Raw genomic sequence first — 15,655 nt, forward strand, 5'->3', positions numbered from 1 at the left:
GGGGAAATTTTTGGGGGGGCGTTAAGGGTAGGGGCTGTTAGCCTCACCTCCGGAGCTATGAGGTCTGAGGCTAACATGGGCGCACCTCGAGGTGATCTATTGGGTGCGCCTGTGAAACCCCCTAAACCCTTTACAGCTCCAGCGCGAGCCCGGCGAGCAGCACAGACTCCTGTCTTAGTTAACGCGGCGCCTTCAGCCGCGCCTGTCCTCGAGAGCGCGGCGCGCGCCTCTCCAGTCTTCGTGGACGACGTCGCAGATTCATCTGCCTCCGTGGACGACGTCGCACGTTCTCCTGTCTTCGTGAGCGCGACGCGCGCCTCTCCAGTCTCCGTGGACGTCGTCGCAGGCCCCCCTGCCTCCTTGGACGTCGTCGCAGGCCCCCCTGCCTCCTTGGACGTCGTCGCAGGCCCCCCTGCCTCCTTGGACGACGTCGCAGGTTCCCCTGCCTCCGTGGACGACGTCGCAGGGCTTCCTGTCTCGGTGATGGCGGCACCCGCCGCTCCTGTCTCGGTGATGGCGGCACCCGCCGCTCCTGTCTCGGTGATGGCGGCACCCGCCGCTCCTGTCTCGGTGATGGCGGCACCCGCCGCTCCTGTCCCGGTGATGGCGGCACCCGCCGCTCCTGTCTCGGTGATGGCGGCACCCGCCGCTCCTGTCTCGGTGATGGCGGCACCCGCCGCTCCTGTCTCGGTGATGGCGGCACCCGCCGCTCCTGTCCCGGTGATGGCGGCACCCGCCGCTCCTGTCTCGGTGATGGCGGCACCCGCCGCTCCTGTCTCGGTGATGGCGGCACCCGCCGCTCCTGTCTCGGTGATGGCGGCACCCGCCGCTCCTGTCTCGGTGATGGCGGCACCCGCCGCTCCTGTCTCGGTGATGGCGGCACCCGCCGCTCCTGTCCCCGTGACTGTGGCTACGGCCTCTCCTGTCCCCGTGACTGTGGCTACGGCCTCTCCTGTCCCCGTGACTGTGGCTACGGCCTCTCCTGTCCCCGTGACTGTGGCTACGGCCTCTCCTGTCCCCGTGACTGTGGCTACGGCCTCTCCTGTCCATGTCCGTAGGTCGGCCCGAAACACTTCGAGGCCGATCCCCAGAACTGTGCCCAGGCTGGTTCCTCGGACTGCCCCACAGACATTTGCCAGTCCTGGGCACCCCCCTGTTATTTTGGTTCCCTTGTCAGTCCCTGTCCTGGTTCCCGTCTCTGTCCTTGTCCCTGTACCCGTGTCTGCCTTTGTCTCTGTCCCTGTCCCGGTCACTGTGTTTGTGTCAGTCCCTGTAAATGTCCTTGTACCTGTTCCCCTACCAAGTCCAGTCCAGTCTCCTGTCAGCCCTGTCCAGTCTCTGTTTCAGACCCCTGTCCAGTCTCATGTCCAGTCCCCTGTTAGTCCTGTCCAGTCTCTGTTTCAGACCCCTGTCCAGTCTCAAGTCCCGTCTCCTGTCCAGTCCCCGTTCCAACCCTCGGTCCTGTCTCAAGTCCCGTCTCCTGTCCAGTCCCCTGTCAGTCCTGTCCAGTCCCTGTTTCAACCCTCTGTCTTGTCTCACGTCCAGTTCCCGTATCAGTCCAATGTCCAGTCACCTGTCTTGTCTCCGGTCCAGTTTCCCTTTCAATCCCCTGTCCAGTCTCCAGTCCCGTCTCCGTTTCAGTCTAGTGTCATGTCACCTGTCCTGTCTTCTGTCCAGTCACGTACCCCTGTCCAGTCCAGTGTCTTGTCACCAGTCTCTGCTCCCATCCAGTCCCAGCACCAAGTCCTGTCACCTGTCCCGTCTTCCGTCCAGTCCCTGTTTCCATCCAGTGTCATGTCCAATGTCAAAAATCTAGTCAATTCCCATGTGTCCACTCCTGTCCTGTCCAGTCCGTTCTCGTCTCTTGTTGCCCCCCTTTGTCAGTCTCCTGTCATGTCCCATGTCCCGTCTCGTATAGTCGGTCCTGTCGTGTCCCCAGCTCCTGTGTCGGTTCCCGTCCTGTCCTGAGTCCTGTCACCTGTTGGTTTGTTGTCCTTCATGTTTTTCGTGCCCTCTCCTGCGCCAGCTCCTGGGGGGTTTAGGAGTACGCGCCCGGGAGTTGCGCGTTCTTGGGGGGGGCATCTGTCACGCCTTCGTCCTGTCAGTCTGTTGTCCCCGCCATGTGCCTTATTCGCACATGGCTATGTTTTGTTTATGTTCGAGTCTCCGCCCTTGTTCCGCCTCCTCGTCCGTGTCATGTGTTACCCGTCCTCGTTATCTGTCCAGGTGTGTCTCGTTTGTGTGAGTATTTAAGCCCTCTTGTCTCTCATCCGTTTGTCGTACATTCCTCATTTCTCGTTTCTCATTTCTCATGTCTAGTCGGTAGTGTTTTCGAGTCTGTCCGTCTGTCTCCACAGTTTCTCCGTGTTTGTTTCCCTAGTCGTTGTTTCGTGTCGTAGTTTCTTTTCCTCTCTCGTTCCTTCGTTTACTCTTTAGTCTGTCAGTCCCGTTTGCCCTGTTTAGCTCCCCTTGTTTAGTGTAGCCTGCTTGGCTCCCTGTTTGTTTTCGTTTTGTTAAAGTCTCTTTGTTTTGTTTTGTTGTTTTCCTTTATTAAAGGTACCGTGTTTTAGCGAGTGCGTCCGCCTCCCTCAATCCGCCCCTCGCTCCTGACAACAGATAACGAGGAGGACGGGTTAACACAACACAGACAAGGAGGCGGAAGAAAGGCGGGACAAGGGCGGAGACAAGGACAATAACAAACAAAGCCATGTGCAGATAAAGCACATGGCGGGGACAACAGACTTGACAGGACGAGGTCGTGACAAAGACCTAGTGTCAAAATTAAGTCTAAAATGTGTCTACAGTAGTGTGTAGGCCCTGTTATATTTTGAGTAATACCGATAGTGTCTAGGATTGAAGTAAATGCCTTTTTAGTGGGTCATCTGCCTTTGCAGAATGGATATTGAAATCTCCTACAATTATAACAAATTAGGTTTGCAGTGAAATCACTAAATTCTTTTAGAAATGAGTAGGGCCCTGGTGGTCTGTAAATATTACATAGTAAAAATGCATCTTTTTTTGTGACTGGATTTGTAATAATGGTTGAGAGAACCTCAAAAGAAGTGAAGGTGTCACACTGTTTAAGACTGATATCTAGGGTATTTTGATAAATGACACCTACTCCACCTCCTTTGTCTGATAATCTTGGGCTATGTATATAATTATAGTCTTGAGGGGTGGCTTCATTTAGTGCTGAATATTAATTTGGTCTAACCCATGTTTTCGTGAGAGAGAAAATGCCAAATTTATGATCATATCATAATTTATGATCTTATATCATTTACGATGACTGCTTTTGAGTTTAGAGATCTTATACTGAGTAACCCAAATTTAGATCTGAGGTGTGCTGCTATCATATGTGTATGATTTAATATTAATTAGGTTGTTGAAATGAGCAGATTTTGTTTTTCTATGTTTACATTTAATCTAAGAGAAAGACACAGTCTCAGTACAGTTGAACCTTCGAAGAACTCAACTTAGCACTTGGAAATAACTATATAATAACATTTTTTAAGGTGTAATGAAATATTAAGAAACATTTAGAGTGTACTGGTGTGTTTAAAATTTAAATGAGTACAAGACAGTATAAAAACATAAGTTCCAAGTGCTAATTTGAGTTCTTTGAAGTTTCAGTTCTACCTTAAATGCTGCTGCTATATTCACACTAACACTGGCATATTTTATGTTTTCATTAAACACCTTATACAGTGAAACAGCTAAAGGTGCCTGGACAAAACTACTGCATCATTTAAGGTGACACAAAGCTGCAAGCTGGAAACCAAACATATATGTTTTCCTTTTTCTATTATTCCATCTTACGTACTGCAGCTGTTAAAGTTTCCTTTTAATAGTTTTCTAAATTTGGAATTAAATTTACAGAGATGGGACCATACAAACCTTTATTTTGAAATGAAACATCAGAATGATGTGATGTTAATCATCAGGTGTGGTACTATCATTATGATGTGAAAATGGTGTGTGCAAACTTGAGGATTTCGTTTAACATTTAGAATAAAAATAGAAATATAATAATTTACAGAAATATAATAATTTAAAGATACTTTATTTTGAAGTGATATGTCCTGATATCTTCACTACATCCACTAAACAGCAAATATTTATTGTTTATTAATGTATTATTTATTTAGACATTTATTCATTTATTACATTCATTTCCCATCAATGACTTTTGGCTTTTCTTTTGAAATCTGTTCCCCTACACACTCTTACCATAAGGTTCAGAATACGCAGTTCTACCAAATCAATGAGGGGGCTAGTTTGACCAAGCTTTTCTAAGTTGAGTCTGGCTTGACTCCAGGGTTGCTGCATGACTGGTGCTTGGGGCTTCCAGTGAGACATCACAGCCTCTACTCAATCACCATTGGTGATTAAACAGAATGTTAGACAAAATGCCACATTTGAGCACTTTTCCATTCACAGTCCAATTTAAATTTTTTCCTTCATTAGGTTCTTTTGTGTTGTTTATAGATAAGATTAGTAAATAATTTTAATCCAGCAGTGTCAACATTTTTAGCATAATCATTTTATATCATGCTTATACTCATTATTATATCTCTAATAGTTGTTGGTAATATTTGTATTAGATTGTTTTCCAGAATAAAAGTCTCTGTGAATTTAAAATCTGTTTGAGGAGATTATAAATCCTGTACAGGACAGTAATCTGAGTGCTCCGATGGTCTACGTTCAGTGGTGTGCCAGCCTACAAATGGAGCAAAACTGTCCCAGTAAACAAGGAACATCCCTGGACGTTCAAAATAGGTCTAAAAGTAGTCTGTCCGTCAATGACATATTTTAAACGTCAATGGACGTCCAAAATCCATCTTAATAAGTTAGTTAAGTGGTGACCAATCGATAACATCAGTGGACATCCAAAACGCGTTTTATACAAGTAATTTATTTCGGGACCAATTAATAACGTAAATAGACGTCCAAAATACGTCTAATAGTCGTCTTTTCAATGTCTGTGTTTGGACATCTTTTCAACTTACATATTCAACCTTAAGAGAACGTTGATTAGACGGCAGTCATTACGTTATTTCAACGTTGAATCAACGGCTAATTGTTTACTGGGGTGAGGGTATGATATTTTTGTACTTGTGTGTGTAGAACTAGATTTTTTGCACCTGCAGTTAAGAGTTTGTGAAGGTGTAACTGTTAAGCTGTACTTGTGGGAGAGGAAAAACAATCTTCAGGTTTACTGATACATATGTGTGTCTATTTTCTACAACTACAAATCCCACTGTCACAGGTGCTCAGGGGTTTTGCACCAAATATACCTCCATATCTTCTACCGAAGGCCAAAAGTCAAGTTTGTTCATTAACACAGTGGGTATATCCAATGATAATTCTGTAAACTGCTGACAAGCGTCCGATTTTGTAATAGGTTTACATACTGTGAATACAAGGTATATATACGATGATAAAATGCGTTCGATTAACATTATAAACTGGAAGGAACGCCTTTAATATTCGATCGATACAGAATTCGTCTCCTTTTAGGACCCGGTATATTTGAATGCTCCATGACGTTTCATTTGTTTTGATGTCGTAATAAGGAAGCTGGTGAAAGGAGAAGGAGGAAGTTGGCTGTTGCAGGGAGTCCTATCTATTCAGCGCTTAAATCTATTAATATTTCCGTCCCCAGGAGTACCCAGCGAGCAAGGACACTTTGATTATTAAGTAAAGAAAAAGTGGTTGACAGTAAATCGCTTCTTTGCTGTTAGCTCTCGATCAGTAACGTTACCATTACAAGGGTTTTTTTTCCTTATTTGTTGACTTGGCTGTTGACAGCCACTCTCGAATTTAGCTAGATGAATATTTGCAAGCAAAATTATGCAGTTGACCACGTTTAGTGTAGCCTTATCAACCTTAGTTTCATAGTAATCTGTACAATTTCGACAACATTATATTTTTTGTATTTGTTTATTGTCCAGCATGGTCAAGAACTTTGTCTCAAAGAATGAACCAGTGGTTATTTGACATATAGACTCGAAACAAATACATTTTAATTCGTTATTGTTGTTGTTGTTTGTTTATTGTTATTATTATTATTATTATTAGTAGTAGTAGTAGTAGTAGTAGTAGTAATATTTGACATTTATCAAGGCTTGCAACAGACTGAACACTTAATCCTTAAAACAGGATTTACAAAAAGGTCAATGTTTAAAGATGGAAGATGAGGTCTTTATTCAGATTGTATATATTATCAATCAACTAGTCTCTTGGTTGGCTGCTCTTGCCATTATATTTGGTGGTGTGGTACCATACATCCCTCAGTACAGAGATATACAAAGGACACAGAATGCTGAGGGATTCTCCACCTATGTTTGCTTTGTACTTCTTTTCGCCAACATTTTGAGAATACTCTTCAGGTAAATTATCTTGTCATTACCTTAAGCATTTTATAAACTATGGGGTTATGTGTTAGCTTAGTTATGTTTACAAACCAGGATGTGAATCTAGGCCTGACAAAAATCAAAAACATTGTCAAATGTTAAGTTTATCAGCACACCAAATTTAACCTATTTATATTTTTCTTTCCATTTTTTCAGGTTTGGGCATTACTTTGAAACTGCACTTCTGTGGCAGAGCATCATAATGATTGCCACCATGCTGATCATGCTCAGCTTATGCACTAGTGTAAGAGTGACCACAGAAATCAGCACCAAAGGTCGCTCATTCACAGGTATGCATTAGCAAGTTTACTAATAAAATCTGTTATGATTTTTTATTTTTATCTTCTTTTTGCTCTTTGCAGAGAGATGCTAATGCAGCCTTTTGTTCATGTGTGTATATGTCTTGTATTTATGAGAAAAAATACACCAAACAACCATAACATTATGACCGTCTCCTTGTTTCTACGTTTATGGTCCATTCTCTGATTTCCACCGACCATACAGGAACACATTGTAGTTTTATAATTAAAGATAGTCTATTTTTTGCTTTGTATATTTTATTTTTCCCCTTCCACCCTGTTCTTAAATGGTCAGGAGCACCACATTACAGGTATGATTTGGTGTATTTTTCTCAGTGCTACACTGACGTGGTAGTAATGTTTTAAAATGTGTTGCTGGTATGGGTGATCATACAGAACAGTGCTGCTGGGAAAACAGAGCCTTTGTCCTTGCTACTCTGGGATCAGCACTGCAGGAACTGCACTATGTAACTTTTGGAGTTTTGTAGCTTATTTATATGAAATTGACCAAGGAATTCAACTGTGTTCTCATGCAATATCTAAATCTTTTACCTGGAGAAAACTAATATTTTTGTTTATTTTATACTTATTTTAGTTATTTGAAATATAGTGGTGTAATGTTCTACAGCAGTGGCTCCCAAATTGTTTAGACCAAGTACCATCAATTATCAAAACATATCCTCCAAGTACCCCCTTGAAGTTTTATCACAGAAACGTGCCACCCAGTTTCTTTGAAACATTTATATCATTCTTACTTATAACGTTAAATATTACAATAAATTTACAATATCCATTCTTGGAAGAATGCGCACGCATATTATTGGTCCCGCGGATTGCGTAAGGTAGCACATTCACAAGCCACAGAATGTATTACATGTAAGTAGCTTTCTAGGTTTTTAAAAACACTTTATTGCCTTCAGTAAATCATTCACATCACGATTAATTTTACTGTTTACTGTTTACTCAATGCTTCAGTGGCCACATGAGTTTCAGACTTAGATGTGTTTTTAGGTCCTTTGAACATAACTGTGGACTGTATTTTCTGCACAACATAAGCAGCAATATATAAAACTCATCAAGAACTTAATATCTACTACAAACTCGATGTAATGTATGCACAATTTTAAGGTGGAAGGGAAAATTTGAACAAGAACCTTAAAAAAAAATATCTGGTGTCTGTAGTAGTGAAATATCAGAGGGAGCATTTGGGGGTTCAGTGCCTTGCTCAAGGGCACTTCAGCCATGGCTGGTCCTGGGGGTTGAACAGACGACCCTCCGGTAAAAGCCTGGTCTTCTAACCATTACGCCAAGGCTGCTTTATGTGGCCATTGACAGTTTATGATGTTTCAATCACAGAACTAGAGAGGATGGAAAGGGTTATGAACAAGGCCATAAGGAAGTGGCTAGGGTGCCGAAGTGTACCCTTGGATGTACAACTTGGATTATGTACAGGGGTTGGCACGCTAAAGCATATTCTGTCAGCTTGTGAAGTTAGTTTGTCACATACATGGAGACATAATCAGGTATTAAGGGTTAATGCATTGACGAGTGGCTGTAGTAATAAAACAGGTTTGTGCCTGAGCAGGAATGTTTTTGAGAATGTGCGCAGGCTACAAATATTGGTAGATGGGGTGAAGCATGAGATTGGAAATTGCTGGTGAACGTAGGAAAAAACCTCCCAGGAGTTATCAGAAACAGCTGAAAGGTCTATTCAGTGGTTGTGGAAAAGGAGTGAGCACTTGGGGAAATGCACTGTAGAGATGCTATTGTGATTGTTGATATAGCATGCAAAGTTCACATGGAACTGGTAGCACTAAGTATGCATTAACAGTGCAAGTAGGGCTAGCTACAGCCTTAGTCACCATTTAATGAAAGTCAAGTTTTGGCCTCTTACTGAACATAAGCAAAGGCTAGAGACAGAATTCAGTAATTTGGCTTTAATTACAAAAAGGGCAAAGTGGAAATGAATAAAACATACAGAGACCAACCCCGCAAAATACTCCTGAGCCCAGAAGGATTAAATATGGAGGCAAAAATAGAGCAAACACTTAATTAAAGGAAAACATTGTAGCTGACCTTCACATCATCTCAGTCTTAAAACATTGTTTAACAGTGCCATGCCTCCTTCACCTACTGATACAAGTGCCGAAAGCCACTGTGAGCACCTTCTCCAAGTGCTGTGCTGTTTTCACCTATGGCCTATTAAAGCACATATTAAATTTACCACTCTTCTTATATTTATTACTTTAAAAATGCTTATTTTTCCATAATTGTCCTCATCAACGTAAAATTGTGTTTAAAACATTAAATTTAGGCTTAGTTATTTGCATTCTCTATATTTTTAGCAAATTATTTTAGAATCATTTTTCTAATACTTGCAAATTACAAATAATCAAGTAAGACCTTCATAAGATTCATAGGTGGTATTTGGTCTAAAAACATTGAGAATCACTGGTGTACACTATTCATCCTATATTTGGAAGATGCCTGCTTAGATTAAAATTTCACACATTTTGTGGGGAGAGCTTCGACAGCATCGAGCCTGGCTGATACAAGGGACTCGAGCAGAGAGCGAGAGAGAGAGCGAGAGTCTAGCATACTGGATAAAGTTCTGTTTATTATTCATTTACAGACACTGAGACTTCATAAACACATTAAACCAGTTTCCAGAAAACAGACTTAGAGTTAGGAAACGTCTACATTTTATTAAAAAAAGTGTTTTATGATTTCAATTTTGAATGTCGTCTTTAAAGACTGAGACTGGATTTAGGTGTCAGTAATAGAATTTTATAATTATTATGAAATGTAATTGGAAGCCAGTGCAACACTAATAGACCTGGGCTGATGTTATTATGTTGCGCCTGCCGCCCCCCCCCGGTTCGAAATTCATTGACTCATGAGTCTGTCAGTTGTATTCTGTGAGCGTGCGTGTGAGAGACAGAGGGGGAGGGGCAGAGGCAGAGACGGAGGGGAGAGGTGTGAAGTACAGAAATACATAAGCACTCTCACTTTAAAGGTCATTTTGAAGGGGGACGTCTTAATTATCCAGGGACTCTTAAGGTGGAATTTTTAAAGAATACCTCATTCACAATATACTGGCTGTCTTTTCAACATTTTAAGCTTTATTTCATGTGGTCATTTTTAAAGGTGGACGTCTCAATACAACTGTGGGTTTCTTAAGGTTAAATTTTTCTTAAGGTGGTGTTTAAAATGTATTGGCCCTCATTTTTTGCTTTTAAGACTCTTTTGGCCTGCGATGTGGACATCTCAATACAATTCTGGGTTTCTTAAGGTGGAATTCAAAATGTATCGTTTTCCATCCACGCCCTACTGAGCTCCATAGAGTCCAATGTAACTGCTGTGGGAGAGTGCTCTCTTAACATCCCACTACCAACAGCTTAGCAGACAACTCCTTCACCATAGCGTGGCCTAGTGACCCACGCGGGTTTCCCTACGGACAACCTCGCTTTAAGCGAAAAGACGCAGATCGGGGGACGGGGGTTTCGGTGGCGCAACATCTCGCGTTTCCTCCTGGAAATGTAAAATTGAAATTGAAATGTGAAATTTTTTTATAATATATTGTTATTATTGTTTATATTGATAATATATTGTTATCCGATTTGGTTTTTTAAAAATTATTCCGCGTTTCCTTGTCTGCTTAACTAGTCCCGCAGTTTTCGAGCTATCGACTCCGTTCCACCTGGAAATCGTGCGTCCTATAGCGATGATGTGGGCTTGTATACAGCTTTCCGATACCCGCACTCATTCGTCCGCTACACTCGTTTATTCGCTCCATTTTTCCCCAGTCATTTCTATGGAATTAATTTTCAAAGTGCTAATTTGGTCATTTTTCAAGCTAGGGACACGGGATTTCACACGGTCCGTTTTTGGACCTCTTGCACTCATCCTTCCCTTTCTATCCCTTCTTCAAAATCCCTCCATTCATTTCAATGGTAGGCTCTTAGAGTGGGGTGATGTCATACACTCTAGGTTCACTGGCCAAAAGCCGTTTTTTCACTTTTCAGCCGAACAATTCACCATAACTTCCTCATACTTTCACCTAGAAACTTCATTTAAACTTTAAATGGTAGAGAGTGCTCTCTTAACATCCCACTACCAACAGCTTAGCAGTCAACTCCTTCACCATAGCGTCACCTAGGGTCCCACGCAGGTTTTCCGTACTAACAACCTCGCTTTAAGCGGGAAAGGCGCAGATCGGGGGATCTCCTGGAAATGCAGACCTCTAGTTCTGAGGGATTGTTCATTCGCTGCATTCCTTGTCCGGTTAACTCCACCCACAGTTTTCGAGATATCGACTCCGTTCAAAGTTTGATTCGTAAAGCTTCCCTGTGGGATGCGGGCTTGTATACAGCTTTTGGAAAAGCTCCATAGTTTTCGCACAGTAAGCATTTGAAATTTAATCTTTACTCCCATAGGAATGAATGGAAAAATGTCCATACATTTTTGTCAAACTTTCAAACTGCTGTCACACGGTCAGTTTTCGAGCTAGAGACACCAGAACTCAAACGGGCAGACCCGAGAGTCCACGGTCCCACCACATGAAATTATAGGCCGATAGCCCACCCGCTTCATGACCTTTGACCCCGTTTTCCATTCACAGCCTACGGAGCTCCATAGAATCCAATGTAAACTGCTGTGGGAGAGTGCTCTCTAACATCCCACTACCAACAGCTTAGCAGTCAACTCCTTCATCATAGCATCGCCTAGTGACCCACTCGGGTTTACCGTACCGACGGCCTCGCTTTAAGCTGGAAAGACGCGGGTCGGGGGACGGGGGTTTCGGCGGCGCAACATCTCGCGTTTCCTCCTGGAAATGCAGACCTCTAGTTAAATTTTCAGATTTTATTCATGACCATGGCTGCAGCATTCTGAACTAGCTGAAGTTTACTAAAATTTTTGCTGGAACATCCTGAAAACAGTATGTTACAATAATCACCTGGAAGTAACAAAAATATGCACTAATTTCTAACATGAAGGGCTAGTGCATTTCATAATTTAGCAATATTTCGTAGATTAAGAAAAGCTGTCATAGTAATGTTACCTAATGTGTTCATCAAATGACAGAACTTGATTATGATGGTATGAAGATTTTTGCTGCTGACCCAGGTGCTACAGAGAAATCTGCTGTATTTAACTTAGTCTGACAGTTTACTTCTTTCAAGTTTTGGACCCAGAAGAGGATCCTCTGCTTTGTCAGTTGAAGGAAATTATTTGACATCCAGTGTTTTATAGCTTTTTAAACTGCTATTGATCTAATTTAATCTTTTATTGTTTAGTTGGGCTGATATGTGCAGTTGTGTATCATCAGTGGAACAGTAGAAACTGATGTCATGTTTACTAAGATCTGTGCCCAGTGGCAGCATGTATAATTTTATTTTTATATAGTAAATATTGCATATTGCAGTAACGTCAAATTAAACATTTTAAAGTGGCATTTCTTAGCATTGTAAATATACAACAGAAACAAACTTCACAAAAACAAGCTTAAATATAGCCGCAAGCGGCAATGAGATGGCCCTGACATGAATGGGCCTCATTGGGACCTTTGGCCAGTCTGAGAGGTCAATGAGGCCTTATGACACATGGGTCATTTAGGCCAAACAAGGCAAAAATGAATCTAAGATATTGTTATATCTTCAACTAGCAGCTATCATTATGAAATATCTCATGTACTTAGGAAGTGCTCCATAGACACCCTGTAAATATTTCTTTATGATTGGGCCTTGTTAAGACTTTCAAAGAGCTGCTGAAACCTCAGTGACCGATGGCAGCCATTGTGTATACTAAATATCAACAACAACATGGAATCTGATTAAGTACATCACTCCCTTCCTGCATGTTACATGTCCATGAGGTGTCCATTAAAGCAAGGATCTGCACAATGAGGCCTTAGTGTTGGTGTAAGGAACATCAGCACAGAGAGACCATAAGCAGTTTTGGGCAGTGAGGCTTCACAAGTGCTAATGAACCATGTGTTTTAGTTTAGGAAAAGGACATGATATGACTGGTGAGCACCATTTTTAATTATGATAAATATTTTTGTTCATATGTTATGACATTTCAATTGTGCAGATAAATAGGATCTCATAAATGTAGATAAAAAAAGCAATATATGGTCTTAGAGTGCCACCTGCTGGTAAAAGAGTTTACTATTGTCCTAAAGGGCTGCTGAAAGTCATTCACATATAGACTTTTTAATCGGCTACTGCTCTGTGAATATTTAACTCACATGGACATATGTGGTATCAGAGGAACCCTAAGGACCTGAACTTTAATAATTAATAATAACATGTGGAACTTTCATCACTATGTGGCTTACAGGCCCCTCCAAATTACAGAAATCCAGCATGAACACAGAAACTGCACATAACCAGTAATTGTCTAATTGTAGCTCTCCCTTTCAAAGGATTTGTATCATATTATACATGCTCCTTCAGGATATGACTCTACATAAGTTTTTAAAGTATGGTCTTGATTGGGCTTCATTTGTTTGAGTTACAGCTGAAAGAATTTAAAAGCTCAGCACGCTTCGACTAATTGATTTATTGTTTCAACAGTTTGTCCTAATGTTGAACTTTTTTTGATAATTATTTACCTACAGAGTCTGCAGATTCCAACAAAGTCAATTGTTTTGGAATAGAGCCAAATTCCACGGACTAGTTCAAAAAAGTTTTTTTTGATTTTGAACAATTTTGAACAACTGGCTATTAAGAAAAAACGATGCATTATTTGACAAAACTTGCAATTGCAAAGTTGTTAGGCCCTCTGCAGAGCACCATACTGCGTTTCGATATGCTTAATTTTTGCTTAGATATATCACATTTTCTTGATATAGCGCCACCTAGTTGCTATCGTTACGTAACTTTTTATGCACTTAGGAAGTGCCCCAGAAACATACCAGTCAAGTCTCATGATGATTGGACCTTGTTAAGGTAGTCAAACAGCTGCTGAGATCTAATTGGCCGATGAGGATCACAATTTTGCCCGAATCGCGTTGTCCTTAATTTTCCTCTTATAGCCTTGCTGATAGAAGCAGCGTACCGACCGGCGATCCGATCTGCCTTACGAATTCTGAGATATAAACTTGTAGCATTTACAGCACCCCCTAAGGGTATATTGGCTCCTCCTTGGAATTGCTACCTCAGAATCATTTTGGGAAGTGGAATATGCAATTTGAACAAATTTGAGTAATATACAATTGTTATAAATTTTTAAGTAAAACCGACGAAATGCCGAAGAGGTTCATTTGCATATGGCACCCATCTTGAATCAGAATTCTAAAAATGTTTTGATAATTATTAACCTACAGACTCTTGCGAACAATTTGACACCATGCTCAAGAGAATTGGACAAAAATCCACAGACTAGTTCGCAAAAGTAGGTTTTGCAAATTATGCAAATTAGCTTAAAAATTTCGGGGGTGGAACTAAATGGTCCAAATTGCAAAATATTTTTGCTGCAGCCAATGAATCTGGGAAAGAAAAAATTTCGTCTCTATGCCTCACGATATAGGAGATATGGACCAAAACGCGTTTTGCTGTGCTATAGCGCCACCATTAGGCCAAGGAGTGTAGTTTTTGTTGGCTGAGTCATTTAACGGGATCCCTATCAGTCTGCCAAGTATGGTGTTTCTAGCCTTTACGGTTTCTGCTCTACATTGCGTTTTAGCTGAGAAAAAGAATAAATATAGCCACAAGCGACAATTCCCAGGGTCCTAGCATGTATTCGCTGGTACAAGAACAATGCGCTAGCATATGAGCTGTCCTGAGATAGTAGGGGCTTTTTGGGGAAGTTTGAGTAGTGTTTGTAAGCTGTTCCATGCTGTCCTGGCATCTCTTTGGAGGTGTAGCGTGAGATGGAGGAGTAGTGGATGACAGAGACAGCATAGAGCACAGAAGTCACTCTGGAGTCGCACTCTGGTTTCTTACCCTAATGTTCAGGACCCCCAAACAGCAGATATGACTCAAGTCTGTCGTCAGTGGACACAGGACCCTGTCTGCTGGCTGTGTTTGGTTGTGCACTATTCTCTGTCCAGCAGTGATGCTGAGGGATTTAAAACTCCAACACCTGAGTCATACCTGCTGTATGGGTGTCCTGACCATTGAAGAGCAGGGTGAAAGTGAGCAGTCTTTGCAGAGCAAGAAGGTAGCATATGACATTTCCTGATACAGGAGCCACACTTTAAGATAGATTTAGTAGTGCTGTAAAATGTGATCCTTGGTATTCTGGATTGTAAGAAGAAGGGGTAGTAGATGAGTGCGTGAGTTTCTGGTCTGCAGACAGATGAACGTGGGGCTTGGGTTACAGAGACAGCCCAGATCACAGAACTGAATCTGGAATTTCACCCTGGATTCTGACCCAATGTTCAAGACCTCCACAAAGGAGATATCATTTGGGTGGTGCATAATTCTCAGCACTACAGTGACACTGACATTGTGGTGATATGGCAGTGTGTGTAGTGCTCTTATGAGTGGATAAGACACAGCAGTGCTGCTAGAGATTTTAACATCTGTGTCAGCTCACTGTCCACACTGATACAGATATTTTATTGGTCAAACTTATAGACATAAATTCAGACAGTAGCTCATACATTCTCAGCACTGTAGTGACACTGACATTGTGGTGCTATGTCGGTTTGTATTGTGCTCTTATGAGTGGATCAGAAAGAGCAGTGCTGCTGGATAATTTTAAAACCTGTGTCCACTCACTGTCTACACTGTTACACACACATACTCTGTTGGTCCAGATTATAGATAAAAAAGGCAGAGACAGTAGGTCATACATTTTCAGCATATCTGCTTTATAGGTGTCCTGACCATTGAAGAACATTGAAGAAAAGGAGTAATGAAAGTATGCCGAGCAAGAGGTGCACCCCTCTCTGTAGTTTTAGATCTACAAAGTGCTCCTGTGTACAGTGGA

The 15,655-nt window shown here is 41.8% G+C and overlaps 1 protein-coding gene across 3 annotated transcripts in view; it reads left to right on the forward strand.

The window, feature by feature from the left end:
• Nucleotides 1-5,592: 5,592 nt before the first annotated feature.
• Nucleotides 5,593-15,655, forward strand: part of LOC136700385 (solute carrier family 66 member 2) — a 37,362-nt gene continuing 27,299 nt past the window's right edge. For all 3 annotated transcript variants that reach the window (XM_066675717.1, XM_066675719.1, XM_066675718.1), the window contains exons 1-2: nucleotides 5,593-6,392; nucleotides 6,573-6,706. In XM_066675717.1, the coding sequence (XP_066531814.1) occupies nucleotides 6,190-6,392; nucleotides 6,573-6,706 (337 nt within the window). In that variant the 5' untranslated portion in view covers nucleotides 5,593-6,189. The remainder of the gene's footprint in view (nucleotides 6,393-6,572; nucleotides 6,707-15,655) is intronic.

The sequence above is a fragment of the Hoplias malabaricus genome, chromosome 6 (assembly GCF_029633855.1).
Source record: "Hoplias malabaricus isolate fHopMal1 chromosome 6, fHopMal1.hap1, whole genome shotgun sequence".
In the NCBI taxonomy this organism is placed as follows: Eukaryota; Metazoa; Chordata; class Actinopteri; order Characiformes; family Erythrinidae; genus Hoplias; species Hoplias malabaricus.